The sequence below is a fragment of the Vigna unguiculata genome, chromosome 2 (assembly GCF_004118075.2).
Source record: "Vigna unguiculata cultivar IT97K-499-35 chromosome 2, ASM411807v1, whole genome shotgun sequence".
NCBI classification, from domain to species: Eukaryota; Viridiplantae; Streptophyta; class Magnoliopsida; order Fabales; family Fabaceae; genus Vigna; species Vigna unguiculata.
In genome coordinates this window covers 22,893,402-22,921,282 of record NC_040280.1, presented here as the reverse complement: position 1 = coordinate 22,921,282, position 27,881 = coordinate 22,893,402, and the positions used below count along the sequence as shown (strand labels likewise).

Below are 27,881 nucleotides of genomic sequence, written 5' to 3'. Positions count from 1 at the left end.
AAATTACTTCACAATTAAGGATGCATTTCAAGTGCGTGAGAAGCCATCAAGTTTTTTCTGCTGCTCATGGTTGACATTGTTCAGCTATGCAGTGATGTGTGAATCAATAATATCCAACATTCTTTCTCTTTTACACCAATTCTTTATTTATTTACCAATAGTAAAACCAGGAAATAAATAAAAAAATCAGTGGTGCGAAGTAAAAGAGAGTTGAACCACATTCCTAGTTCAATCTTTTACCGCGTATGGTGCATAAGAATTAGAATGCGCGTTTTCACTTTTCTATGCCTATAAATACGCCCACATCCCCATGTGTGGCTATGCATCAAAATTTCTAGTTCATGCAAACACTGCAGCAATCAAGAAGAGGTGAGGTGAACCCTTCATCTTCCTTTCGTAACCAAAAAAATTCAATGCCTACTCTATAAGTTTTTTCCATTATCGCTATTATTGCCTCATTGCACTTTTTCCTATTACCCTCTTCTTTTTGTTTTGCACCATTTGTACTCACTCTTCCCAGTTCACCCACTGTGATTAGAGTAAATAATCAATAGTTTAATGTCCACAGCAAATTAATAGTGCGTGTTTTGAATTTTTGTGAATGTACATTGCAGGAACTTCTCAGCATTCACACACAGGAGCATGGAACATTGAAGGCCCAATATAAAGTCACATTCTTACACTTTCACTCTTCACATAACACACTTCTCTTTCTCTCTCTCTCGGACACACTCATGTAATATAAATTTCTGAGTACAGCTTCACAAGACCACAAAACTTTTCAAGTCTCTTACCCTTCTTTTTCTTCCCCTCATTTCTCACTCACGGGAAATTGAAAAAAAGGGGAAAATCGAACAAAAAGAGAAAAAAAAGGAGTGAGAATAACATGAACGAACAACTCACGCTGCTCTGTCTCTTTATCCTCTTCTCATCTCTCAGTGTAAGCACAGCTTTTCCTCACTGTCACTGTTACAAGTCTGGATTTTTCCGATTCTTTTATTCATGCCATTGCCACTTCTCAAAAGGGTATTCTTCACTCAATGCAGGTCACGTTCGCCGGGGCCGCCGACGGAGACAAAAACCCGTTCACGCCCAAAGCCTACGCGATTCGCTATTGGGACAAAGAGATCCGCAGCACGCTGCCCAAGCCTCCGTTTATTTTGTCCAAGGCGTCGCCGCTGAGTGCGGTGGAGTCCGCGGCGTTTGTGAAACTCGCGGCTCAGAACGCGCTTGACCAGCGGCTGCCGGAATTCTGCGCCGCCGCGAAGCTCCTCTGCTTCCCGGAGGTGGGGTCCAGCCTTGAGAAGCACGACAAAGACGCCAACTTCGCTGTGTACAGAGACAAGAACTTCACCAACTACGGAACGGGTCGACCCGGTGGAGTGGATTCGTTCAAGAACTACTCAGAAGGGGAGAATATTCCGGTGAACGATTTCCGGCGCTACAGCAGGGACTCCGCCGGGCACAAGGACAGTTTTTTGAGCTACAGCACCGAGGGGAACGTGGTGCAGCAGAGCTTCCACACTTACGCCGCCGGAGCCACAGGCGGAACTGGCGATTTCAAGCGCTACTCTGACGAGACCAACGTCCCGAATCTCGATTTCACCTCCTACTCCGACGACGCCAACGGGAGAACCCAGTCGTTCAATTCTTACTCCGAAAACGGCAATGCCGGAGAGCAATCGTTCTCCTCGTACGGTAAAAACGGCAACGGTCCGACCAACACGTTCAACTCTTACGGGACAGGGTCCAACGTTGTGGGCTCCGGGTTCAACAACTACGCCGAAAACGCAAATGCCCCCAACGACACCTTCAAAGGCTACGGCGTCGACATGAACAACCCCACCAACACGTTCTCCAACTACGCCGCCGGCGGAAACGGCGCCGTCGAGAAGTTCTCCAATTACCGCGACAGGGCGAACGTGGGCGCCGACTCCTTCAGCTCGTACGCGAAATCCGCAAACGCCGCCGACATCGGTTTCAGCACCTACGGCAAATCCTTCAACGAAGGCACCGACGCGTTCATCTCGTACGCGAAATCCTCGAACGGCGGCACGAAGGTGGGTTTCACTTCGTACGGCGTGAACAACACCTTCAAGGAGTACTCAAAAGAAGGCCCCACTTTCTCGTTCTCGAAGTACACGAACGTGAGCACAACGCTGAGCGTTTCGGCAACCGCGGCGAGTGGCAAGATGGTAAATAAGTGGGTGGAGCCGGGTAAATTCTTCAGGGAGAAGATGATGAAGGAAGGAACGGTGATGCCGATGCCTGACATAAGAGATAAAATGCCGGAAAGGTCGTTTTTGCCCCGGAGCATTTTGTCCAAATTACCGTTTTCCGTTTCCAAGATGGACGAATTGAAGCGCGTGTTCCGAGCCTCTGATAACGGTTCCATGGAAAGGATGATGCGCGAGAGCTTGGAGGAATGCGAGCGTGCGCCGAGTCGCGGCGAGACGAAACGGTGCGTTGGGTCTCTGGAGGACATGATCGACTTCGCCACGTCCGTTTTAGGGCGAAACGTCGCCGTTCGGAGCACGGAGAACGTGAAGGGGTCGAAGAAGAGTGTGATGGTGGGACCCGTTACGGGAATCAACGGTGGTAAAGTCACCCAATCCGTGTCCTGCCACCAGAGCCTGTTCCCGTACCTCCTCTATTACTGCCACGCGGTTCCTAAGGTTCGGCTCTACCAAGCGGATCTTCTCGACCCGAAAACGAAGACCAAGATCAACCACGGCATTGCCATCTGTCACTTGGACACCTCCGATTGGAGCCCCACCCACGGAGCCTTTCTCTCTCTCGGGTCCGCCCCGGGTCGGATCGAGGTTTGCCACTGGATCTTCCAGAACGACATGGCCTGGACCATTGCCGATTGAGAATATCTCTGAATAAGAATCACCTCTATAGGAAATCAATCAAAGCTAAAGTGTCAAAAGCGCTAAGAAAACTTAGCCCCTTGAATTATTTGTTTTTAGTTTGAAAATTAAGTTATGTATTTTTTTCAATTCATAGAAAAGTTGGGAGTTATGGGTTTTACTAAGAAGAAGAAGAAGGTATATTAATTTATATGAAGATGATGATTATTATTTACTCCAACCATGACTCATGACTCATGACTGTTGTTGTTGTTATGATTACTGTTAACTTTTTTGTTTTGAGTTTGATGTTGTGTGTGTATGTATGTTTTGTAGTGGTTATTTGTGAGTTTGGGTGGTTGTGAATGTTTGGTTGTGGTTGAATTATTGTTGACACGAGAAGAGTCGATGAGGAGACAAAAAGACACAGGATCCAGATTGTGCATGCTGATAAATTGTAGAGAGGGAGGAGAATTAGAGGGTTTTTCCAGATATATACAAAGGCATGTGAAGTGAAGGATGAGGTGGTCCTTAAACCCCCCAAAACATGCTCTTGTATTGGTCTGGGAGGAGTTCACGGGACAGCTATTGTTGCCCAATGTCCAAACGAGACTCTAACAAATTAAACTATAATAATGAGAGTGTGTCCATGCACCTTGGCTTCACTTCTAAGCTCATCTCAAAATTTGAGCACACAAATTGCGATTTTTGTTCTCTTTCAACTAAACGTCTAATCACCCCTTTGTCTTTCCTTTTGCTCCATTTTAAAATACACTACCCTCCTTCTTTCTATCACTTCCAAGGACACACACTCCCTGCAATTTCAACTCGTGAACTCAAATCTCATACGCTTCTACAGTTGTATCGACTCAGATCTTCTGCACAAAAATTCATTCTAGTCATTTAATTAAGTTTTTGTACGAAATTATATTCTGATAAGTCTGGAGGAAGAGTGCGTGACAGATTTGGAATGTGTCTGCTAAATTATTCTTTACGACATTAGGAAAGGGAAGTTGGAATGAAGCAAGATCCAATATGCACACACATGATGTCAATGATGCTAGAACAGAGCACTTGACCACTTGAACATGATTGCATGCTGTGTGGGTTGCAGTTGTGGTTGAAAAATTCAGAACTTTCTTTTCACTCCTCATCTGAATCATGGAAATTAACAATGTTAATTACATAACATACATAACCAGTTATGTTCTATCATTTTAATGATTGGAAAACGGTTCAATTTACAAAAGGGTCTGGGATTATTATTGGATTCTTAGTACTGCTACATGATGAGTTGGTAAGATACTGTTTCCTATTACTCATAATGCTTTATAGTATTATGATATCACTAAGAAGGGTTCACAACAATTATAGTGGTACATGTCATACCGAAAATTATGGAATTATTGAAATCCTTGTATTCCCCAACTCCCCCATGTGTTTGGTACTTGATATCAAACATGAACATCTACTGTGTATCACATCTTTATCAATTGTCCACAAAAATTTAGGACAAGGGTCACTGTGTCCCCAAAGAAGACCCAGTGTGAAAACTGAACTTCAAGTGAAAGCATACTGCGGCTATAACGTCAAAGTTAATATTGATTAAGCACTTTACTACATTAAAAATTAAGATTTAAATTTAATTCGATCTCACAAAACTGATATGTGAGACGAGGTTTACCTCTACTTATATATGCTTATATATTATTATGAAATTGTTAATTTTTTTATTTTTGTCGATGAAAAACTTTCAACACGATAAGAGTAGATGAACGTTCGAAAGAAACGTAAGCATGCGTGTTTGAGCGTGACACTGAGAGATCTTGACTTGGTAGTGTAGCAGTTTGAAGATTGAGCTGGGATCACTACTAATTGAATGCAATGTGCATGAGGAACGACGAAAGCGAAAGCACAACGGTTCCATCATTAAAAATTTTACTGCTTCACATAGTGGATCATCGGTGCATGACAGATACTCATTCCGGTGTTTCATTAAAGCAAAAAGAAGAACGAATACGATGCTCGTTTCAACCCAACACATCTCAACTTTTACTTTCAAATCGATACAATAACGTTAAGAAACATCAGAGGCCAAGCAAAACATTTTCAATGTTCTTTAACGCTTTATACTATGTTCAAAAACCTTTGCCTCATGAAAACTCTTTTTTCACTTCGTCCAAAATCTTCTTCTCGATCTTCAACTTGTAGTTAATAAAGATAGATTCTTGTCAACTGTACATGTACAATTTTTTTCCTTTTCTTTTTCTTTTTTAAAATATGGACGAAATCATGTTGCTTTAGTTTTATATTTTTTTAAATAAAAAAATGTTTAATTCATAAATAGCATATTTGAAAAAAAAATGCTGAAGGAAGAAGGTGGGTTTGGTAAAGAATATCAAGTAATGTTTCAACTGCCCCGTGTACAAATTTATAGTATGCATTAATGTAGTGCCTGAGGATTATATGCATCATTAAAAGTTTGTGCAAAACCCAAGGAATAAATTAAATACACTAACCTAACTTCTCATCCATAATCAATGAGTGTGCTGTGTGGATGAGGTATGATTTCTTGTTATGGAAGAACAGCAGCACCTCCCCATAAATTTTGATTATACCAAACTACAATTGAAAAAAAAAAAAAAACATTACCATTCAATTCTAAATTAAATGAGATAAATTTAAGGATCGCCGATTAAATGAAATAAAATTAGGTCACATTCACTTATATTTAAGGTTGATATGAAATAATTTATTTATTTTGCATTTTCAAAATTTTCAAAATATTAAATTATTTAATTTTTCCTCCATTACTTTCTTTATAAATTAATAAAGAGAATTTGGAAGAAAATATAGTAGACAAGATTACAATATTACTTTTCCTTTTTAAACTTCATATTAGTTAAGAAACCAATAATTAACTAAAATTGCTTTCCTTTTATCTTTTTAGTTGGGGTCTGCTTTTTTCTCTTTTAACCACCGCTCGTAGTACTAGGGGGGACGTAATTTGGTATTTTAATTCATATACAAAAATTTTTATAGTTTTTTTATATATAAAATTTTTAGACATTGTAAAGAGCTTTACATTATAACAATCACACTTTATTAATGTCATTTTTATGCTAATAAAATATTTTGATTAAAAACAACAAATTTTCTATTTTAAAGGTTGATTTTTTTTTCCTAGCCAATGTGTTCCCACTTTCTATTGATTATGTGTTTAGACTTTGTTTCTTCAAGACATCTCCAAACATATTATAAACAAGTTTCCTTCATTACATCATGTATCTTATGGTTAGCCTTCACCATAGCTAATTAAGGGAGTGATTTGTAAAAATAACTATATATATATATATATATATATATATATATATATATATGGTACAATGTTATATTCAAAATTATTTGAAATGAGTTGTATCTACATCAAAGACGTTTTATTACTATTGTACAAACTATTTATTTAATCATAAAAGCAAAATTTATACATGAAATAATACACATGAAACAAAATATTTAAGAGCTCACAGTAGAAAAAAATTATAAAAACATTTGTGTGATAAAAAAAAATGATAAAAATATTCACACAAAAATTAAATGACATTCAAAGTAAAATCATGAGAGTTTAATAATAAAATATTACAATCATATGAACACTATCTTCATTACATTCTGTACACCTTGAATTAAAGATATCAAATAAGTACAACATTCTTCCGATTCAAATTGTTTTGCACCTGTCTTTTCAGAGGTTGAGAAGAAAAATAGAATATTGTAATCCAAATTATGATTGAACAATGATGGTAGCATCTTCTTCAACAAAATCATCGTAGCCTTTCAGTCTCACTTGGACTTTTATAATCAGGAATATGTCACGAAATAATTACAAACCTTCAATACCAAAAATATTTTATCAATAATTATGTTTCAGACTACTATAATTTTAGAAACCATCAAATATATATCTTTTGTGTGAGAGTTTAAAATATTATATTAGAAATCTAAATTGTAATTTATGTCTATCATTTTAATAAACACTCAATATTTAGTTTATTCACTAAGAATTCGGTTTTGTTATTAAATCAGTGTAATTTTTATTCAAATTTATTAAATTGGATAAATTTTAAAAAATCATACAAAATGGATAACTCTTGATTTCAAACACGATTATTTTTTCATTTTAATATAGAAATTATGGTCTAAATTTATATATATATATATATATATATATATATATATATATATATATATATATTTGTTTCTCAATCACATAAAACAATTCAAATTAATATATTTTATACCAAAAATTTCAACATCATCATCAAACTTTATAATGCATCAAAGATAATTCATGACATTTCATTTCAAAAGTATTTATTCTTTTAGTACAGTATAAAATAAGTTAGCTTTTCTTATTTGGACTACGTTTTTAATTCAACTAAGCTTCATAGACTTTATTTCACATATGATATTTTATCTGTACCAAAAAAACAGATTAATTATTTAAACACACTATAATGATTACAAATAGAAAATAATCTTGAGTCTTTTTAAATTGCATGCGATCACATAACATCACATCACATGCATACAAGATTTTTAAAAGTGATTCAAGAAAATAATAAAATATAAACTTACTCTACAGAAAATTCTTATCGGTTAAAATGGTAGTATTCTCTGTTAGGAAATCTGATATTTAAATAAATGAACTGATTGATTATAAACTTATAAAAAAAGAAAAATTATATTTAAAAAAATGGTAACTTTTATAAAATAAAAATCAATTGAATGATTTTTTTTTATGTATAGCTGAAGTTTTTAAAAATGAAATAATTAAGAAAGTATACAAGTGAAATTTTCTTTTTATAAAATATGAATTTTTATTAAAGAAAATTAAAAATCATATTATAAAAACATAATTTTTTTCCCTTTGTATACAAGTATAACTCTATTTTAAAATCGTATTTTGAAGAAATAATTTATTCATTGATATAGTTTTTTTTTATTCGGTAAATTTGAATAAAAAATAGAGAAAAATATGTTTTGGTCTCTGAAATTTGGTCTAAATTTGGAAATGGTTTTTGGTCAAAACTTGATTATTGGTCTCTGCATTTTTAAAATCATTATTATTAATAGTAGTGTTATTATTATTATTATATATTAACAATGATTTTGGATGTACAGGGACCAAACACTGACTAAGTTTCAACAAGAGACAATTTCCAAATTAAGTTCAAACTTCAGAGATCAAAAAATATTTTTTTTCTAATTTTCGTGAAAGCGCCGGCTAGGTTGACGCTAGTTTTTTTTTTTTTGTAAACAAAATTAAATAACACGTGAGACACGTTTGTTATTTTTAACGTCGTCTAGAAATAGGGACAAAAAACAATTATTTTGAAAGTAGAGGAACCAAACGGTGACTAAGTGTCGACCATGGATCATTTCCAAATTTAGGTTAAACTTGAGGGACTAAAAAGATATTTTTTCCTAAAAATACTCAAAAAAACCGCATATTTGTTAACTTTACATCTCTTAACCATGTGAACTAGTGGTATTAACAGAGATGTCAAAAAAATTTGTACCTAGAGGTATTTGTAAATAAAACTCGCAACGGGTATGAAATAAATATTATAAATGGATATTCGTGGGTAATAGGTACAAATATTTTTATACCCGCATGTTAATGGGGCAGATACGAGTATCATAAAATTCGTACCCATGGATATCCATACCCGCTATATTTTAATTTAAATTAAAAAAATAAAAAACATGATTAAAAGATTAAGACATTGAAATTTAATGGGTTATTTTTTATCAATTGGTTTTAAAAAAAATATTTATTTCTTTGTAAATTGTCATTCAACACTATTTAAATGGGTTATTTGCATTTTATTTGAGATTTATAAATGTTATTGTATTTTTATTTGAATTTATGATTAAAATATATTGTTAAATATTAAATTTTTCTTTTGTAAATTCATATGAGTACCTATGGATATCCGTGAATATTAGAAAAAAAATGTGGGTACCCACATATCGGATACCCGTAGGATATGGATATAGGTACGAGACATATATTTATATAGCAAGTAATGCACGAGAGAGCTATTACCTGTACCCTACTCCCTCCCGCCGTTGACATCCCTAGGTATTAGACACAAATTAAGGATTTTCAACTATATAATAAATATGAATAATTTAATTATCAGTTCTATACTTTTATTTTTATTAGTATTTTATATTTTTTAATGAGTTAGGTATGTTTTTATTTCATAAACTATGTCGTAAAATTGGATTTCGTTTTTATCCCAAACTTTAATACTATTTGATATTCACATCTTAAAAATGAATTGATGTAATCCTCTTCACCAAACAATGTTAAAAATGATACACATGGCAACCAAATCTTAACATCATTTGGTGATGAAAGTTATTCATTCATTTTTTAAGTTTTAGAATTAAATCATATCAAAATTTGAGACAAAGATTGTATCGATATATCCAATAAGTCTCATATCGCTTAAGAGTCGATGTCAAACGCAGTTTAAATATTCCTTCCTCCCTCCACCCTCTAAGACGTCTATTAAGAATAAAATCATGATGGAACTCCACGTCCCAAAACAGACAATATCTCGAGAACGCGATCGTTGTTCCTATCAATAACTACAAGACAAACTTGGATGAGATCAGAACATTCACACCCACCTAGGAACGGACAACTCCCATTCAACTTCCCTTGCCCTCCACTCTGATACACCCAATAGATCCCATGTCGCAAAATACCTCAGGAACTAAAAATTGTTAGTAATTTTGGGTCATGCATATATATGATACATAATTAAATGTGTTAGGGCCATTATTTATAAAGCCAAATAATAAATGTGATCTGACTAAATTAAAGATTTGGCTAAAGGCATATATCATTAAAATAAATATTGTGTAGAGATCAGTTAGTAATTTCTATTTTGATGAGGGGTCAAATTAGAAATACTAAAACTTAAGTAATTCAGTTTACAAATGGTCGTGGTCCCCTTCTGAGAGCACACACAGAGTCATAACGTACTTTTCCTGTTCCTTTCTCCTTATCCCCATCAAGGGAGAAAACCAAAGGGAAATAAAGGTGCTCTACAGGAGGAAGATCATTGTATCATTAGTGCTCTCTAATATTATCGTTATGGCCAATTCAGGTACGCTTCCATTTACTTTTTATAGCATGATTATTAGTATGGGATATTGCTTATGATTGATTGTCAGAATCAATAATAGAATCATATTCTACGTTTATGCTTACAAAAATACATTTACACAATTCAATATCTTATTAATCATATTAGGAATAATAAAATAATATAACTTGTATTATTGTTTTCTTGCTCTTGTTATTTTTGAAAGTGGAGAAGAGAAAGTGTAAAAGAAAAGTTGTGCATTGATGATTTAGCAGGTTTGGGTTGAAAGAAGGGCATGGCACAGCAATGATACTTCACAAACATTGCCGTGCTGCAAAGGCTACAATTTTGTAGGGTTTGAACTTTGAACTCAGACGGTGACATAACGCATTCATATCTTACTGTCTTAGCCTTCAACCTTAAGAACTCGTTGGACACACATTTTTAACTATGCTTTTAATCTTCCTCTGTACCTTTCTTCTCTCGTCAACCTCACTTCATTCCTCACTCAACACCTCTTCTGCAAAGTCTTTGATTTTCAACACTTTACTCATCTACCTCTTCCTTTATCATTAGTGCCCTTCACCTATCCTCTATGATGCACATGTATGATACGTGTATCGGATACGACACATACTCCATACGTTTGTTTTCAAAATAATAAGATACGATACGTGATAAATACGTGATATATGAATATTGTAAATTATACAATAATTCTTACAAATATAATAAATATATGATTGTCAATGTGCGAATCCAAATTTCTTAATTTGAGACTAATTATTTTGGTAGTCAAAACCTGATAGCTAATGTTAGTGACTAATTTAAAAATCAATTCATAATTAAAAATATTTTAATTATTAATTTAGAGATCAATTATAGTTTTTTAGAACTATTTTTAGTTATCAATTTAGTCACTATATAATGACTAATTATTATTTTTTTCGCTAAAATTGATCATCATTCAAAGATTTTATTATAATATATCATGACTTTATAAATTAGATATTTCATTAATAAGTATTTTTAAAGTTTCATAAAATATCTAACACTGCACGTGTCAACTACAAATACGTGATTCAGCTTAAAATATTAGTACTAGACACACTTTATGTAAGTTCCCTTTTTCGATAATCTTGGTATTTTAATTTACTTATCCACTTAGTTATGCTTCTCATAACTCGTGTCCATCAATGATGGAACAGTATGAACCGTCTTAAATATTTTAGAAAATTCTCTTGTCTATTTAATATTTTCTTATTCATAAGAAGTTTAACTTTGATATATTTATTTAATGCGAATATAACTTTGATAGAAACATCAATCCATCAAAGACGTCAAATATTAAAACAAGTTATTACAACATTTACATATTTCTTTTTCAATTTTATTTATGTGGATTGGCTACAAATCCACGGGTAAATGATTAGATAAAATGGATCAATAAAATTATCCCACAATTCACAGGTCAACCCAATCCATTTTTTATATGTTAAATGTAGAATAAATGAAAAGAAAACTGGTCAACCCACTTTAAGATTCCTACTTTCAATGATAATGATATTGCTTGGTTGATATAAATTAAGGAACAATTGATTTGTTAAATATGAAATTATAAATATGAAAATCTTAGCGATATTAAACTCATTTAATGTTTCTATATTTAAAAAATAAAAGTTGTTGCCTTTTGATTAGAAAACCCCATATGTAATTTTGTATAGAAGTTGATTTGTAACATGATTATTATTGTGCGTGACTGAGATATTCTAAAATACACACAATTTTTCCTACTTTTTAATACGTTCTTCTCTTGATTATTTTTCTATTCTATATCCAATTTAAGATAAATATATGTACGCTCATATTGTTGGGTATTGGGCTCCCTTCCTAGGTGGAGAAAAGGCCCAAAACTTGAGAAGTTCATATCTCACTTAACCTAGTGGAGAGAGACTATAAAATAAAGAGAGAGGCAAAACAATCGAGTCAGAACACACTGAAAGTCCTAAGGAGAGGGAGAGGGAGAGGTAGAGGGAAAATTCTGTTCACGTTTTTCACAGCTGTCACAGTAGAATCGGCACTGCGGATTCGTTCACCGTTGGATCGGGCTGAAATTTCGCACTGCAGCAGTGATATTATAGATTTTCCTCTCTTGTTCTTCTCTATTTTGAAAACTTTGTTGCTTTGTTATTTGGTTGGGTGTTGGCACTAATTTGTGCTATTGATTGAGGCTCTTTTGTACTCTTGTTGATCATAGTGAAGCTATTTCTTTGATCTGGACGACTCGTGGTTTTTACCCTTGATTTGAGGTTTCACGTTAAAAATCTTGGTGCCTTTATTTGTGCTTTTGGTGATTTATTATTGCTGCTCTTTGATTATTGATCCTCATATATTCTTGCAAGTTAGGGAAAATTATATTGTTTGTTATTGTTTTCCTATCACATATTAATCAATGTAAATGATATAAGATATTATCTATGTATGATATTAGGGAAAAAAAAAACTTACATGATATTTGACTTTCTTTATATAGATCATTATTTGAACGAGTTTCACTCAGACATTTCATTTCTATTTTAGAAATGTATAATATATGAACTTTGTATTAAATCTCATATCAAAACCTTAAATAAAGGGTTAAGTATGTTTTTAATCCCTGAATTTTGATCTAAAATTAGAATTCGTATTTGTCTAAAATTTTGATATATTTTGATCCTTAAACTTTAAGAATGAATGAATATAGTTCTTTTAACCCAATTACATTAGTTTTTTTTTTAACATATTTGAACACGTTTCATGTTAGTATTGGAGTTGTTTATCGTTTGACACATCCCCGATTCAATATTTACTTTAAAATGTGTTTGACACCTAAAAAAAATGACGTAATTAGATTAAAAGAACTATATTAATTTATTTTAAAGTTTATGTACAAAAATATATTAAAATTTTAAACATAGACAAATTCCAATTTTAGATCGAAATTCAAGAACTAAAAATATAGTTAATCCTTAAATTAATATCACCTCTACAAGAACCATTTAAAAAAAAAGTAAGGGATGACAATATATTACTAATTAAATAAAAAGGTTTCATACATGAATATATAAATATTCAATATATATATATATATATATATATATATATATATATATATATCCTCTTTTTATTCACATTTCAATATTTTCATTTTGTTCTTAATTATTATTTTAAAATCTCTTTTGTCTTTAATTATTATGTTCAAATTTTTTGTGTGTAAATATTTTTATTTTTCAAATTTTATATTTAAGTCTATTTTAATAATTAATTATATATTTTTTATTCATCTTAACATAAATTTTTATAAAAATTAAAAAAATGTGAGCACATGCAGCGCTTCTGTGTTTGCCTGTATATAAGTACTTTAATGGGAGAGTTTGTTGACAGGAATAAATGATACTGAAATTTATTGTGGTCTCAGTATATTATTAGCAGCTGACTCACTTCCAGTACAGAATTTTAATGCTCAAGTTATTGCACTTCTTCACATAGATGGCTTTATCTGCCTATAAAAGTTATCAGACTTTTAAGAACAAAATGATTATGATTCATGATAAATTCACAATTTAAGAATCATTAACATTATAAATGTTATAATTAATTCATGAACTAATTGAATTGCAACCAGCGGGAAAAAGGAACGTGTTATTTATAGCTTTAATAAAAACATTTTTTATATATATATATTTTTAATTTTAATATTTAACTAACTGTTCTTCAAATTAAATAATTATTTTATTGTTTTAATCTGTGAATTAATCATTTATTTAAATTTAATTATTTGAGAAATAATGTTTATATTTTGCATCAAATTGATATATAGTTGACTATTCACCACACGTTTTACCAGCCGTGTGTGCAACAACCTCCAGCGGTTTATAAATGATGACCTCAAACATTATATTCTGTGTCGAACCTCGATAGTGTCAGTAATTGTTTAACGTTTGGGAGTGTGAATGTTCAGTGCATTCTTAAAAAAAAATAAATGTTGTGTGAAACATTTCATTGCCTGAAACATATATTGGATTTCAAATTTAAGATGCGAGTTTAATTCAGAACTTTTTAATTAGTGATCCTAAAGTATGTGAAACACTTTCCCATTACCATCTCAAATATTCTGTTCCGGTAATAAAATAGAGAGAAAAAGAAATAAATGTGAAAGAAAAATAAAAATGCATATTAGTTGAAAATAAATAATAAAAAATAATAATTTTCCTATAATATTATTTTATTATTTGTCTGTTATATACAGAAAGAATTATACCTCATATGAGGTTTTTTGATGTTAAAATAACTACAAATATATAAAATTAATTAGGTGAACGATATAATAGATTATTATTTTTTGTATATTTCTTCACGCATTTAGAAGGAAAGAGAATTTTGGTTCTTTTGTTTTTACTTTTAATACTTTCCTTTTATATCTACTTCTTTTCTCTTTTTCTTTGTTTTTTCATCACTTTCTTATTGTATTTCTATAAAAAAATCATTTTATCTTTTTTGAATTGTACAACTTAACTTTATTTATTTATTTTTGGATTGTATAATTTAAAATTAAATCAAATTACAAAAAAAAATTAAAAATATTTTTTTCTCTTAAAAAAAGATTTTCAGACTATAATTTAAATGTTAAAAAAAGGTTTTATATTATACAACTTTTAAAATAAACAATAAATTATGAAAGTGTAGGAAGAAAGTTATTGAGGTACAGAAAGTTATGCAGGGATAGTAATGGGCTTAAAATCGTATCACCCAAACATTAAAGGGCCAAACCAGGCCCACCTACCACAAATATTAAATAAATACAGATGTACCCATGCACCAAATACACTCTTTAATAATACAAATCCCTCTCTCATTGTATAAATTATAGATTAGAAAATTATATTGAATTAAAGTTTTTATAGTGCTAATTTTCTTCCAAACAGTTTAACTATTTCTTACAATAATATTTTAAAGACCTTTTATTCAATATTTATCTATCTTAATCAATAATTTTTATACATTTACGTTTAAATTAAGTTTAATTTTTAATCGTAATATAAATAACTTATCATAAATCTATCGAATATTTTATACTCTTACAAACATTTATTTTGTTATAAATTTTAATGGTAGAGAAGAGACGAAATTATTTGGAACTAATTTTACTCTTCATCCCATTATTTACTTCTCTTAATCAAACAGTGAAATAATTAAATTAAATTTTAACTATTTTATAAATTTAATATTTTAATTAAATTTATAAAAAAATTATTTTATTAAGTGTTCAAAATATTCCTTTTTCTAATGGAACTCGAAAAAGCTTACCTAGATTGAGTTACACAAACCAGTACCAAACTTACCTCAATTTCACAATTGAATAGTGACATCACAGGAACATAGTACTCAATCATGCATCAATTTTCTATTTTTAATTAAGGCACATGGATCAAAACTTATTTTTCTTTTGCCCCATTTATCTAAACACCACATAACTCAGTGATGCTTCATTCAATTATGCATTCTTCTTGCATTTGACTCTTCTGAATACAGGAATCTCAATTATTATAGTCACAAAATAAAAGAGATAGATTATAACAAATATACAAATTATTTCCGGTAAATGTTTTAGAAAAGCCACATTATTATACTTTCACGTTTTATTTTGATTCCAGAGGGAGGGGAGAGAGATCTGAAATTCCTCGTTTATTTATGATTGAAAATAGAGTATACAAGAGAGGAAAGGTGAGGAGAGACAAGTGGGAGACAAGTAGAGAGAAGGCAGAGGTAGAGAGAAAGAGGAGGGTTAAGAGAGAGAGAGGGGTTCAGAGTTCTTGCCCAGCATAAGGAACTTAAAGACTCTTTTATAGAAAAACTTTGAAATATGTAACTTGTTGAACCAGTTTTCAAGTGACAGGTTACCTAGAGTCTAAGTCATCTGGTGACGTGGTCTGTATTTGAACGTTGTGTGTTTTTACCCTTCAGTCTATTATCCAGTTATGAGTAAAATTACTGTGTCACAGGTAAGAACACCTTACTGTCCTCTTTTGGAGACTACCGTAGAAACCAAGTCTTCGGGATCTTCCTCAAGTATTTGGTCTGAGTCTTAATTGTCATAAGGGAAAGAAGATGCGGGAGTTCCTAATGGTTACAAATAAATTACTATTTCAAATCATTAGATTAAGAAAAAAAAAATTGAAATTGTTGGAATGAAAAGTAATGCTAAAATAATCTATTCCTCTATTTTTTTTTCGTGATTTTAGTTCTCGCATTTTAAAAATTCACAATTTTGACCTTATATTGAACTTTTGTGTATATTTATTTCTTTATTTTTTTTAACTTAATAGTTAAATCATTTATTAATGGTACTTTCATTAAATATGTTAAATTCATGATTTAGCTGGACTAAAATAAAATAAACAAAACATATGCAAAATTGAAAAATTAGTTTATACCCAAAATTTCATTTTCTTTTTAAAAACAAAGACTAAAATTTTGAAAAAATCAACACTCGAATTCCTGCTCCTCTTTTATTACTAATTAAATGACAGAAAATGACTTCATAAGACGAAGGAGAGAACTCTGAGATGTATTACATATATATTAGAAAAATTGTTTCAAAATATATTATATATTATGAAAAGCGTATTCTGAAAATTTTTATTTCTGAAAGTTTGTTCCTTAATACTTTTTATGTTTTAACAAGTTTTTTCCAAAAATTATGTTCAGAAAATTTCTTAAAATTAATCCAAAAAATTTCATAACTAGTAATCCAGAAGTCAATTTTACAAAATATGACTATTTTAAAAATTTTGGAGGTGCGATTAAAAATATTTACAGTGCATAAAGAAAAAACACTCAAAACCTTAATTTAGTCCATCTAAATTTGCCCCGAAAAGAGTGTGGATGAGTTTTCCTTGGGAATTTCTTGTTGCACCACATGTTTTTTTTCTTACATTCCTATATTTTTGAACATTCTAATTATACCCCTATTAAAATTAATAGAAAAAGTTATTTTGGATTGTATAACTCATGCAAATTTATATTATAAATAGTTCAAATTTTAATGTAAATTTGGAAATCAAAGGTACAAATTTTGTAATAAAGAATAACTAATTCATTTCACTTAGGAAGAAATTCCCTTTTATTGGGTCTTTATTCCTACACCTTCAAGCATTTCTTCTGCACCTCCAAAATTTTTTTAAATTTTCCAAATATCCTTTGACCATTTAAGAAAACTCACGGACATCACACCCCCAAAAATACTTCCGGAAGTCAAAATATATGACTTCGAGAAGTCAAAATATATCACTGAAAGTCAACTTCCGAAAGTCAAAATATATTACTGAAAGACAACTTCCGGAAGTCAAAAATCATTACCAGAAATCGACTTTCGAAAATAAAAAAACATTACTGCAAGTCGACTTCCGAAAATAAAAAAACATTACGGAAATCAACTTCCGTAAATAAAATTAAATCAATTTAAACATTTTTAATTTTTTTAAAATTTATATTTTCTAACTTTTATTTTATTTCAATTTTTAAAAAATACGTATTAAAAATTATAAAACATATAAATTTTAAAATTATTACTTAAAAAATATATATATTAAAAAAAAAATTGAAAAAAAAATTAAATTAAAATAAGATAACTTTAAAATTAAAAAAGAAAAAAAAATAAAAAATAAAAAATAAATAAATAAATATATATATATATATATATATATATATATATATATATATATATATATAAACGGAAGTCGAACTTCCGTGTATATATATATATATATATATATATATATATATATATATATATATATATATATATATATATATATATATATATATATATATATATATATATATATATATATATATATATATAAACGGAAGTGAAAATCCTTTTATATATATATATATATACCGGAAGTTATATATATATTTTTTTTTCATTTTTTGAACTTTAAAGTTTTGTTATTTTAAATATTTTAAAAAATTTTCAATTATATATTTTTTTATATTTTTAAATTTAAATTTATTTTTATATAATTTATTAAAAATAAAAAACAATTAAAAATTAAAAACATTTAAAATAATATATATAAATAATATATAAATAATAACATTTAAAATTAAAAAAAAACGAGTATATATATATATATATATATATATTTGTATATATATTTTCTTTTTTTTTTTTAATTTAAAGTTTTATTATTTTAAAATGAATTTAAATATTAAATAAAATTAAATGAAGCAGAATTTTTTTTTATTTTTTTGTTTTTTTAATTTAATGTTTAATGTTATTTTAATTTTACTTATTTTTATATTTATATTTATTTTTTATTATATTAAATAAAAATAAAATTATATATATAGATATTAATATTTTTTATATTTTAAGAAATATGAAAACATAAAAAATAAATATAATAATAAACTAAAAAAATCATTAAAAGTTAAAAAATATAAATTCTTAAAAGAATTAAAAATATTCAAAAAATAAATTTTTTTAGGAAGTCGGAGAATTTTTCTTTGACTTTCCGAAAGTCAAATATTTTTTTACTTCCGAGAATTTTTTTTGACTTCCGGTGATATATTTTGATTTTCGGAAGTTATTTTTGACTTTCGAAAATCGACTTCCGGGGATATATTTTGACTTCCAGAAGTTATATATTTTGAGTCGACATAATTTTGGAGGTATGGTATCTGCGAATTTTCTTAAATGGTCAAAAGATTTTTTGGAAATTTAAAAAAAGTTTGAAGGTGTAGAAGAAATTTTGGAGGTGCAGGAAAAAAGACCCCTTTTCTTTCTATTTGCTTTTGAAGAAAAGGGCTTTTTTTTGGCAGAGGCCCATTTGATTAAACCCAGCCCATAATATGGTAGGCTCTTCCTTCTCTCACCCCAGGAGAGTGGAAAGAAGTTTTGGTGCAGAGAAGAGAAGATGGCGGTGGCGGCCAATTCTGCTAGAAAAACCATCCAACGAGTCTCTTCTGCTTCCAGAACCCTCTTCTCGCGTCGATCTTCACACCCCATTAAGCTCAATGAACTTCCCTCTCCTCCCAAAGAACGCTCCCTCTCGTTTTCCCGGTAAATTTCACTTCTTTTTCACTGCACCATGTCATTGCCTTTGCCCCTTTTTGTTTCACTCTATTGTGAGTATCCAAATGGGTCACAAATTTTTGTTGTGATTGCTGTTTAGGCTTCCGGTGCAGTTGGCTGGTGCACAATTGTCTCTGACGCCGTTGCATAGTGCTACTGCCTCTGCTTTGTTCACTTCTCTGCTTTCTTTGCACAATACCAACTGGGGTTGTCTTTCAGAAGGTATCCTTCCCCTTCTCCCTTTTTTCTCTTCACGTTTTGGACTTCAAAGTTTATCAATTACAATAGCTGCTGGTATGTGTGATTTTCAAATAAATTTTCTGATTTATGGCCCCCATTAAGTTTTTGGTTTTGAATAAATTTCACGAAATGAAAGAGAGTGTTCAAAATGGTGTGTTCTTTGCATTTCTCTCATTTTAATTGTCAATACCATGCATTTAATCTTAATAGCCGCTTTTTTGGGTTACCAAACTTGTTTCGATTTGGAATTTCAGGTATAAGATAGGATGCTGTTTATCCAAGTTTAACCATATTAATTTGTCCTTAAGAATATTGTTCTTGTATGCATTGCATGGTTTGTCACAAGACATGCTGATTCTTGTGGCGTAGATGTATGTTAAGTTGTAATGGTGTTTGAGATGATACTTACATTTGTTATCTGTTTACTATGTTACGAATCCCAATTCCATTTGGAACTGAAATTTGTAAAATATTTTCCAATTGCTAATGTTAGAGCTTAGAAGAGTTAATTTGATTCAGTTACACCACACGAGTTGTAAACAATGTTTTAACTACGTAAGCGGCAAGTTTGACGTTCAACTTGTAGTGAATAAGGAAGTAAGAAATTCTGTAAGTTGCTTAGGATGGGTTAAGGATACATAATGATTATGCATGGAACAAATAAGGGACATTTTGAAATATCATCTTCATTCTGTTCCCTGACAGGCAACCTGTGTGGCAAATAAGTGAAATGTGAGCCTAAAGGAGTTTATCAAATTAACATTGGCTCAATCAAAGTGTGTTTATGGAATCACTTTTAATGTCGTGAGGGAAAACAGATGAGAATTGAGAGATACTATTTCTAGCCAAGTGAAAAAAACAAAGGAATAACCTTAAAAATGATTTTATATTACTCAGGCCAGTGCCAAAAGAGGGGATCCATAGCAACACTTGTCGGAAATGGTGATATTCAACTAGCCTAGATGTTTTTTTATATATGCCTTAATTGTGCAGGGCATACAGCAACAAAACGAGTTTTCACTGAAGAAAAGTCTTAAAGAAACCATCACAAAGACTTTTAGAACTCAAAATGGATTGTGAAAAAAATTTCCCAGTCACATTCTTTTATATACGAAACTTAAAATAAGAATTAATAATTTTGGGGGTGCCCATGTCATCTCCAAGTCACCCCTTAGCTCCACCACCTCTGACTGCACGCTACACTTAACTCTATCCTTATTTTCTGAAACAAGTGGTTAACAGTGTCACTCTACTCTCAGAACAGTTTCAGTAGAATGTTTGGTTATGCTACATTATAATTGTTCCAGGGCATTATGGTGGAGCTAATTGGATTTGGATAGGTTTATTGATAAAATAACATGAAGCCAATATTTTGTCTACTTGACTCTATGTGAAAGTATATCTTTTTTTCCTTTTTCCGAAGAGTTCTTTACTGCCTTGCACAAGTTCCTTGTTTTTCTATTTCCCTTTATATAATAACAAAAGTTGCTTTGTAAATTTTGTGTAAAGCCTATCCTCATATAACACTTTAATAGCTTAAATGTTGTATATAGAGTTGATAGGATTGCTCTTTGAGGTCTTCCAGAGTAATCTTCTAAAAGATAAAAAAATTGTCATTTTCCCAATGTCTCTAGTGCCCCTGAGGTATTAAATGTTGCCGAAAAGTGGAGTGCTAAGGAACTTCCTTTTTAACTCAAAAACACTGACATTTACTTTATATGGTAACAGGTTTTGCCACACCCCTATAACATGGCTTTGGTAATGATGTTGTGCTTTTGAGCCACCAGATACCATCAGTTGCAGGTTTTGTTTCAATACTTGTTTCTAGTAGGTTCTGCAATTAATAATTTAACTTCATTATTTTTCTTTATTGAGACTGTCAAAATATGTTGTCTTGCTGAAATTTACAAGGTGTTTTTGCTGTTGAGGCTTTTGGAAAGATCAGTCAATTGACACTATTCCCGACTGTTAACACTCAATTTGGGAGAATTTTCAGTGTAATATGTATGCCAGTTTTTGAAGTGATCTTATCATGTACGAATCTTCTATTCGAATTTTCTATTATGTCATGTGACATTCTGTTGTTGTCATTCTGTGACAGTTTTGAATTTCGTTTTACTTCATATCTTCAAAGATCAACGTAAGATTCATGTAGCTTTAAATCTTTAAGCCTTAGGCATTTGACTAGCTTCCATCACATTCATCATGCAACTCTTCTACACAACATTTTGGCAAATATCAGTAAGCTTTGGCCAATAAATGGAACACTAGGTTTGTGTGGATATATTTATCGATAAACACTTCTAGTAAAAGAAAAAATGTGGTTCCAGTTCCATATTATAGAAGACAACTGATAAAGAAAAAGGTTTTTGTTACAGTAAAAATTTGGATGTTCTTACCGAAACAAGAATAAAGCATTCTCTTAACCTAAAGAACACTAAGGCCAGAAAATCTCTCCCTTGACCGTGAGAGTTAAACTTTTATTTATAGACAAAAAAGTTACAAATATCATAATTGACTGACCAAAATATCTCTCATACAAAATATCTTAATAAAATATCAACTATTAAAAAGGAAACTTAGGCCAATTCCTAGGCAGATAGAGTTTCATGAATCGGGTCGAGTCTTGGACGGTACACAATCTTCTAGCCTTGAGCATTAGTATCTTAGGCGTAAAGGTTGAAAAAAGAAGTCCTGTTTTTTTTTTTTTGGATCGTCGATTTAGACGGTTCTTCACCGCTTCTGAACCGAGCTTTGGTCGTCATTTTAACGGCTCTTCACCGTCCTGTAGTTGAGCTCGAGGTTTGTCGCTTTAATGACTTTTCACCGCACCCGAGCTGAACTCGAGGTTTGTCGTTTTAACGGCTCTTCTCGTTTTAACAACTCTTCACCGTCCCCCGAGTCGAGTTCGAGGTTTGTCGTTTTAACGCTCTTCAATGCCCTTGAGCCGAGCTTGAGGTTTATCGCTTTAACGACTCTTCATCGCCCTCGAGTCGAACTCGAGGTTTGTCATTTTAACAGTTCTTTACCGGCCTCGAGCCGAGCTCGAGGTTTGTCATTTTAACGACTCTTCACCGTCTTCGAGCCGAGCTCGAAGTTTGTCGTTTTAACGACTCTTCACCACCTGTTAGTTGAATTAAATATGATGAATGAACTTTGAATACAACTACAAAATGAAGGTTAATCCATAATCCATGGAATATAACTCAAATTATATAACAATGGTAATATTTGTGTATCGTCCTGGTCATTCGAAACTCGACTCGATTAATGAAATTTTATGGACCTATGAATTGGGCTTAAGTTTTCTTTTTAATAGTTGATATTTTATTAAAATATTTTATATATGAGAGATATCTTGGTTAGTTGGATATGATATTTGTAACTTTTATAAATAAAGGTTAACTCTAGGATTAAGGGAGCGATTTTCTGGCCTTAATGTTCTTTATTTCACATGTTAAAAGAATGTTTTGTTTTATTTTTGTTTCGGTGAGATCATCTAGATTTTTACCGTAACAGTTTTCATAAATTAAAACCAGTTTATGTATACATTTTTTTGGATAATTGTGTTATTAGTATGAAATATATAATATTGAATGTTTTTGAATTATTTTATGGTTGGGTTTGGAGATTTCTGGATACGTTTTATTGACATATTTGCCACTTGTTTCCGTTGCTGCTTTTAATGGCTTAGACAAATAAGTAAAATCATCATATTCAAAAGAAGGTTCAATGTTTTCTTTTATGAGCTTCAAATTACCTACATTACTAACTATACTACCCCATCTTTGGAAGTTTGTTAAATACATTTAAACACACCCTTAAATAACAGTAAAAATATATTTATTATCTCAAGTTGTTTTTTGAATGAGCATTAATTTATCACAACAAAAACTTTGCATTAATTGAAAGTTAAAAGTAAAAGTATGGATGTTTATGTGTCTGGATAATTTAACCAATCACACTCAACTCCATTACTTTGAGTTGGATATTTTGAGTATTGGGTCTTTTCAACCTAAATCATTCATTATACAATGTATTTTATTTTTAATTTATTATTTGTATGTTTTAAAAAATATAAAGACGGAGAAAAGTCATATTTATTAAATATCACTTTCTTTGTTTATTATTTCAGTTTTCTTAGAAAAAATTTAGTGGTGTACTCATCAATAGATTATTAAACTACATTTTTATATATCCTAAATTTATATATATTAATTTAAGAAATCTATCAACTTTTATTTCAATGGTACACTCATTATAAATTAAATTCTATACAATTTTTTATTTTTTTGAAAGGGAAAATAAATTTTCATTTGTAAAGATTGGTTATGACATGCAAGTACTTTATACAATGTCGAACTACAAAAACAAACTTCATAATAATCGAGTTCTTAACTTACAAAACTGTATTTCAAATATTTGATGAAGATGTTTTACTTCTCCTCCAGTTGCATTAATCCAACTTAGTTCTTTATTGATCGATTCACAATATCTGAATTTGATAGAAAAATTATAAAAATTCAATCCAAACTATTTTAGTTGGATTAATTGACGGATTTGAGCGAAATCCAACTCAACCTTCTTTATAGAAAAAATCATCTTTTAATATTAAGATAGATATAGACTTTATTCAACAAAAAATTCATTACATGATTATTATGTGCAAGCAACTCACTTCTTAATCTTTATAGCGTGTCGCACAATTAGTTAGATAACTCCTTGTTATCTTTTTTTTTTTTTTTTCTTTTTACTTGCTTTGCTTTTATGATAAAAATAATAAATAAATGATACTACCAATAAAATTAAATAATAATAGCATTTATTTATAAAGTATAAATATTTTTAAATTATTCGTTTTTTTCCACCGCAAAATTACTCAAACTTTCTCTTTTATGAAGGAAATTTCATATTTTTCGTAAAAATCTTCTTTTATTGTTCATCTAAAACCAACCGTAATTTGAAATGCATGAAAAATCAACGCTAAAAAACAAACTAAATAAAAAAAAAAGGTTTTATTTTTTTGTCATGCATTATTATTACTATTTTTTTCATGCATTATTATATTACTATTATTATTTTCCTTTCTCACCGCAAAAAAAATACGACCGTTATCCCAACGTTCCGAAATTCGAAAAGCGAGACACATAACCCTACTTACCGTTATCAACGGCCACTTGTCTCGCGAAAAAAACACACAGAAGAACCCAACCAAGAACACCACCACGCTCCTCCTTTCTTCATTCTTTTCTTCGTCCCTTTCCCCAACCTCAAAAGATTCCAATTCCAACACAGTCATCATCATCATCATCACTATTATGGCAACACTCGCTCCGGGGATCGTGTTGAAGCTCCTGAACGGTCTGAACACGGGCGTGAAACCGACGAGCGAGCACCGCAGCTCACTCTTGCAGGTCACCGACATCGTCCCCGCCGACCTCGACGAGAAGAATTTGATCCCCAAACAGGGCTTCTACATCAAGGTCTCCGATTCCTCACACTCTATCTACGCGAGTCTTCCCTCCGACCAAGACGACGTCGTTCTCAGCAACAAGATGCAGCTCGGCCAGTTCATCTACGTCGATTGCTTGGAACCGGGCTCGCCGGTTCCCGTCCTCCGCGGCGCCAAGCCCCTCCCCGGAAGACACCCTCTGGTGGGCACGCCCGAGCCCTTGATGGGTCTGAGGGCCCAGAAGCCCAGTTCTGTTCCCAGAAGAGGGTCTTGGGGAAATAACGGTTGTGGTGGTGGTGGTGATGGGGTTTCGGTTTCTTCTCCTATGGTGTTCAAGCCGGTGAATTTGGACTTTGACCAGTGTACCCCTGTGAAAGCGAGGAATGGGGGTTTTCAACACGCGGCAATGTCTTCACCTTTGGTTAGAGGGAAGGTTGGGAGAGAGGGTACTCCAGTTTCTGCTGTGAGATGCTCTGTTGGTGGAGGGCTTCTTGCCAAGATGAGTGATGCCAAAGGGGAAAGTCCTGCATTGATGAGGAAAAGCTGTGTTCTTGTCTCTTCCAATGGCAAGTTTAGCAGGAGCAGGAGTGTTTCCGAACGAGAACATAGAATCCCTGTTGCTAGCCCCTTCAAGTCAGCTGTAGGTACATTTTTCTTTTCCTCTTTCATTGTTCACATCAATACTATGTTAGTTCATTATCTTCTTCAATATTTGTTAGGACTTGTGTGTGAAAGTTGTGAATTTCATTTCATGTGCAGGAGAAGAAAAGTGGGACTCCCCCACCGCGGTTGAAGAATCACAATCTGGATTCAAATGTCACTTTTCAACCCCAATCTCAGTCTACTACTAATTCAGCTTTTGATAATTGCAACAACCTTAGCCTCCCCGTGAATTTACCTGGAAAGCTCAGCTCTCTGGGAAAGGTAGAATCATAAATTATGTTTATCTTTTTGCCTTTTTGGTTCAATGGTTGAATAGAAACTTGTTTTTGCTTCGCAGGAAGCTGTACAGCAGAGAGAAGTAGCTCAGAAGATTGCCCTTCAAGCTTTAAGAGATGCTTCAGCTACTGAGACAGTAGTTCGGTCCCTCAAGTATGCTTCTTTCTCATGCATTTGGAGAAATAAAGACAATATGAAATGGTCTTTATTTTGTTGTTTTGCATACTGATGTAGGGAATGTCTTTTTTGCTTTTGTTTTCTTTCAGGACGTTCTCAAATCTATGCAAGTCAGCTCGAACTGATGCTCCTGCGGCTTGTTTTGAACGGTTTTTGGAATTCCATAACGAGATTGTGCAAGCGGTTAATGAAATGGTGTCGATACAAGCTGCTACTTCAGCTTCAGAGTTGAAGCAAGAACCGCAGGTTTTGCATGAAGTAGTGGAGAACTACGACCATTCTGGGAACAGTGAATCCTCAAACTTGTCGAAAAGAAGGGGTTGTGCTGTGTACAACAAGTCAATGGCTGCCATTCCTGAAAAGCAGGAGCAAAAAAGGCCCCTAAGAAAGGAGATTTTGGAGAAGAAAGGTTCTACCCCGTTTACAAAGATGCCTCTTGAACCTATAATTGAAAATGATGAGAATAAGAAACCAGGGGGATCATGCAGCTTGAGTAACACAATCAAACTGGGAAAGCAGATTGAAACAGAAGCTGGAAACTGGTTTATGGAGTTCATCGAGAAGGCCTTGGAAACGGGTTTGAAGAAAACGAAGGATGCATCAGATGGGGATGTGAGGAAAGTTCCTCAGTCTCTGATATTGAAAGTTATGAATTGGGTTGAGGTAGAACAGTACCATAGTAACAAGCGACCGAGTCATCCTAAAGCAGCACAAGTTGCTCGAAAGTTGAGAATAAAGATGAAAAATCCTTAACAATTTATATTCAAAACGTGTGTGTATGTGTTTGGAATAGCAGTTAGTGTGACTCGTTTGTCGGAAATCAATTCTATTGTCACGTGCCACTTGGGTTGATAATTGTTTGCAATTTTTTTATTATTTTCATTATTATTGTATACATATATCATATATGGATGATATTCTTTGTTATAATAGCTATTATTAATTTTAAAAGTGGTTTTGATTTTTTTTTCAGCAATGTTATAATAATCTTCATTCACAATTTCATACATTTGAAAAAATTTGTTCTTACCGGTTTAGATTATGGGTCTGACAAGACACACGTGCTGAAATTCTTTGAAAATAAGTCAGAAAATCCAAGACTTTTCTTTAATTTATCTTCACTTTTTTACTTTTTTTGCATTTTGAATTCAAATAAAAAACTAAAAGTGTTCTCATATCATACAAATTGCTCAAGTAAAATCTTAAGAGGAATAAATTGGTCTACTAATATAAAAACTATTAATAAGAAAAGAGGATAATGTTTCGTCACATATTTTCATCTTTCATATCAATTTTATTTTTTAACATATAATTATTTATTAAAATTTTAAAAATTAATCATTATTTTTACAAATTATTTATAAAAATGTATATTTCTGCTTCTTTTTTCTTCTATTTATTAACAATTATTCTTCCAATATTTTTTACTTTATATTTAAAAATATAATTTTATTTTATATATTAACTTAATAATATTACATTATACTAATATAATATCACACATGTTTAAAAAATATGTACACGCAGACGCGATAATATCAATAGCCATTCTTTTGTAAAGCTAATACAAAATCACTTCCTATGTAATTTTTTTTAACATGAAAACTAAGGCCTCTTCAATTATATATAGCAACGTCTCTATATACATACAAATTTTACTAACAAATGAATGCAAATAGAATGCCAAACCAATTTTTCATTTCTAATAAAAATTCAAAATTTTCAATTTTATAAGTTGATAAACATGCGATACCATTTTTTATATATTTTTAGATAAATATTTTTATAATTGAAATAAGACATCTAGTGTATCTGACATTTGAAACTTTATTTGTTTACCACTTTCAGTTCCACTTCTCCGTGGAGTTTGTGGAAAACATTTCATCATAAAATATTTGGATACATTATCTTGAAAAACAAATCATCCTTTTGAT

General features: G+C 31.4%; 3 protein-coding genes across 7 annotated transcripts; all 3 read left to right on the top strand.

The window, feature by feature from the left end:
* Positions 1-306: 306 nt before the first annotated feature.
* On the top strand, positions 307-3,161 carry LOC114173414 (polygalacturonase 1 beta-like protein 3). 2 transcript variants are annotated; one of them, XM_028057794.1, is made up of 3 exons: positions 307-369; positions 615-940; positions 1,047-3,161. In XM_028057794.1, the coding sequence occupies exons 2-3, from the start codon at positions 887-889 to the stop codon at positions 2,871-2,873; spliced, it is 1,881 nt and encodes a 626-aa protein (XP_027913595.1). In that variant the 5' UTR covers positions 307-369; positions 615-886; the 3' UTR covers positions 2,874-3,161. The 2 variants fall into 2 exon arrangements, with proteins under 2 accessions (XP_027913595.1, XP_027913596.1); XM_028057795.1 differs by having other exon boundaries at positions 329-374.
* A 15,760-nt stretch (positions 3,162-18,921) lies between these two features.
* On the top strand, positions 18,922-21,548 carry LOC114171977 (protein NUCLEAR FUSION DEFECTIVE 6, chloroplastic/mitochondrial). 4 transcript variants are annotated; one of them, XR_003601782.1, is made up of 4 exons: positions 18,922-19,127; positions 19,240-19,361; positions 21,108-21,182; positions 21,291-21,548. XR_003601782.1 is itself a non-coding variant. In XM_028056734.1 (3 exons), exons 1-3 carry the CDS (start codon positions 18,982-18,984, stop codon positions 21,125-21,127), a joined length of 288 nt encoding a protein of 95 aa, XP_027912535.1. In that variant the 5' UTR covers positions 18,922-18,981; the 3' UTR covers positions 21,128-21,497. The 4 variants fall into 4 exon arrangements, 1 of the variants encoding a protein (XP_027912535.1); XR_003601784.1 differs by having other exon boundaries at positions 21,308-21,518; XR_003601783.1 differs by having other exon boundaries at positions 21,108-21,206; positions 21,308-21,518.
* Positions 21,549-24,551: 3,003 nt separating this feature from the next.
* On the top strand, positions 24,552-26,876 carry LOC114171354. The gene is made up of 4 exons (XM_028056446.1): positions 24,552-25,471; positions 25,591-25,755; positions 25,832-25,923; positions 26,037-26,876. The coding sequence occupies exons 1-4, from the start codon at positions 24,698-24,700 to the stop codon at positions 26,698-26,700; spliced, it is 1,695 nt and encodes a 564-aa protein (XP_027912247.1). The 5' UTR covers positions 24,552-24,697; the 3' UTR covers positions 26,701-26,876.
* Positions 26,877-27,881: the final 1,005 nt, after the last annotated feature.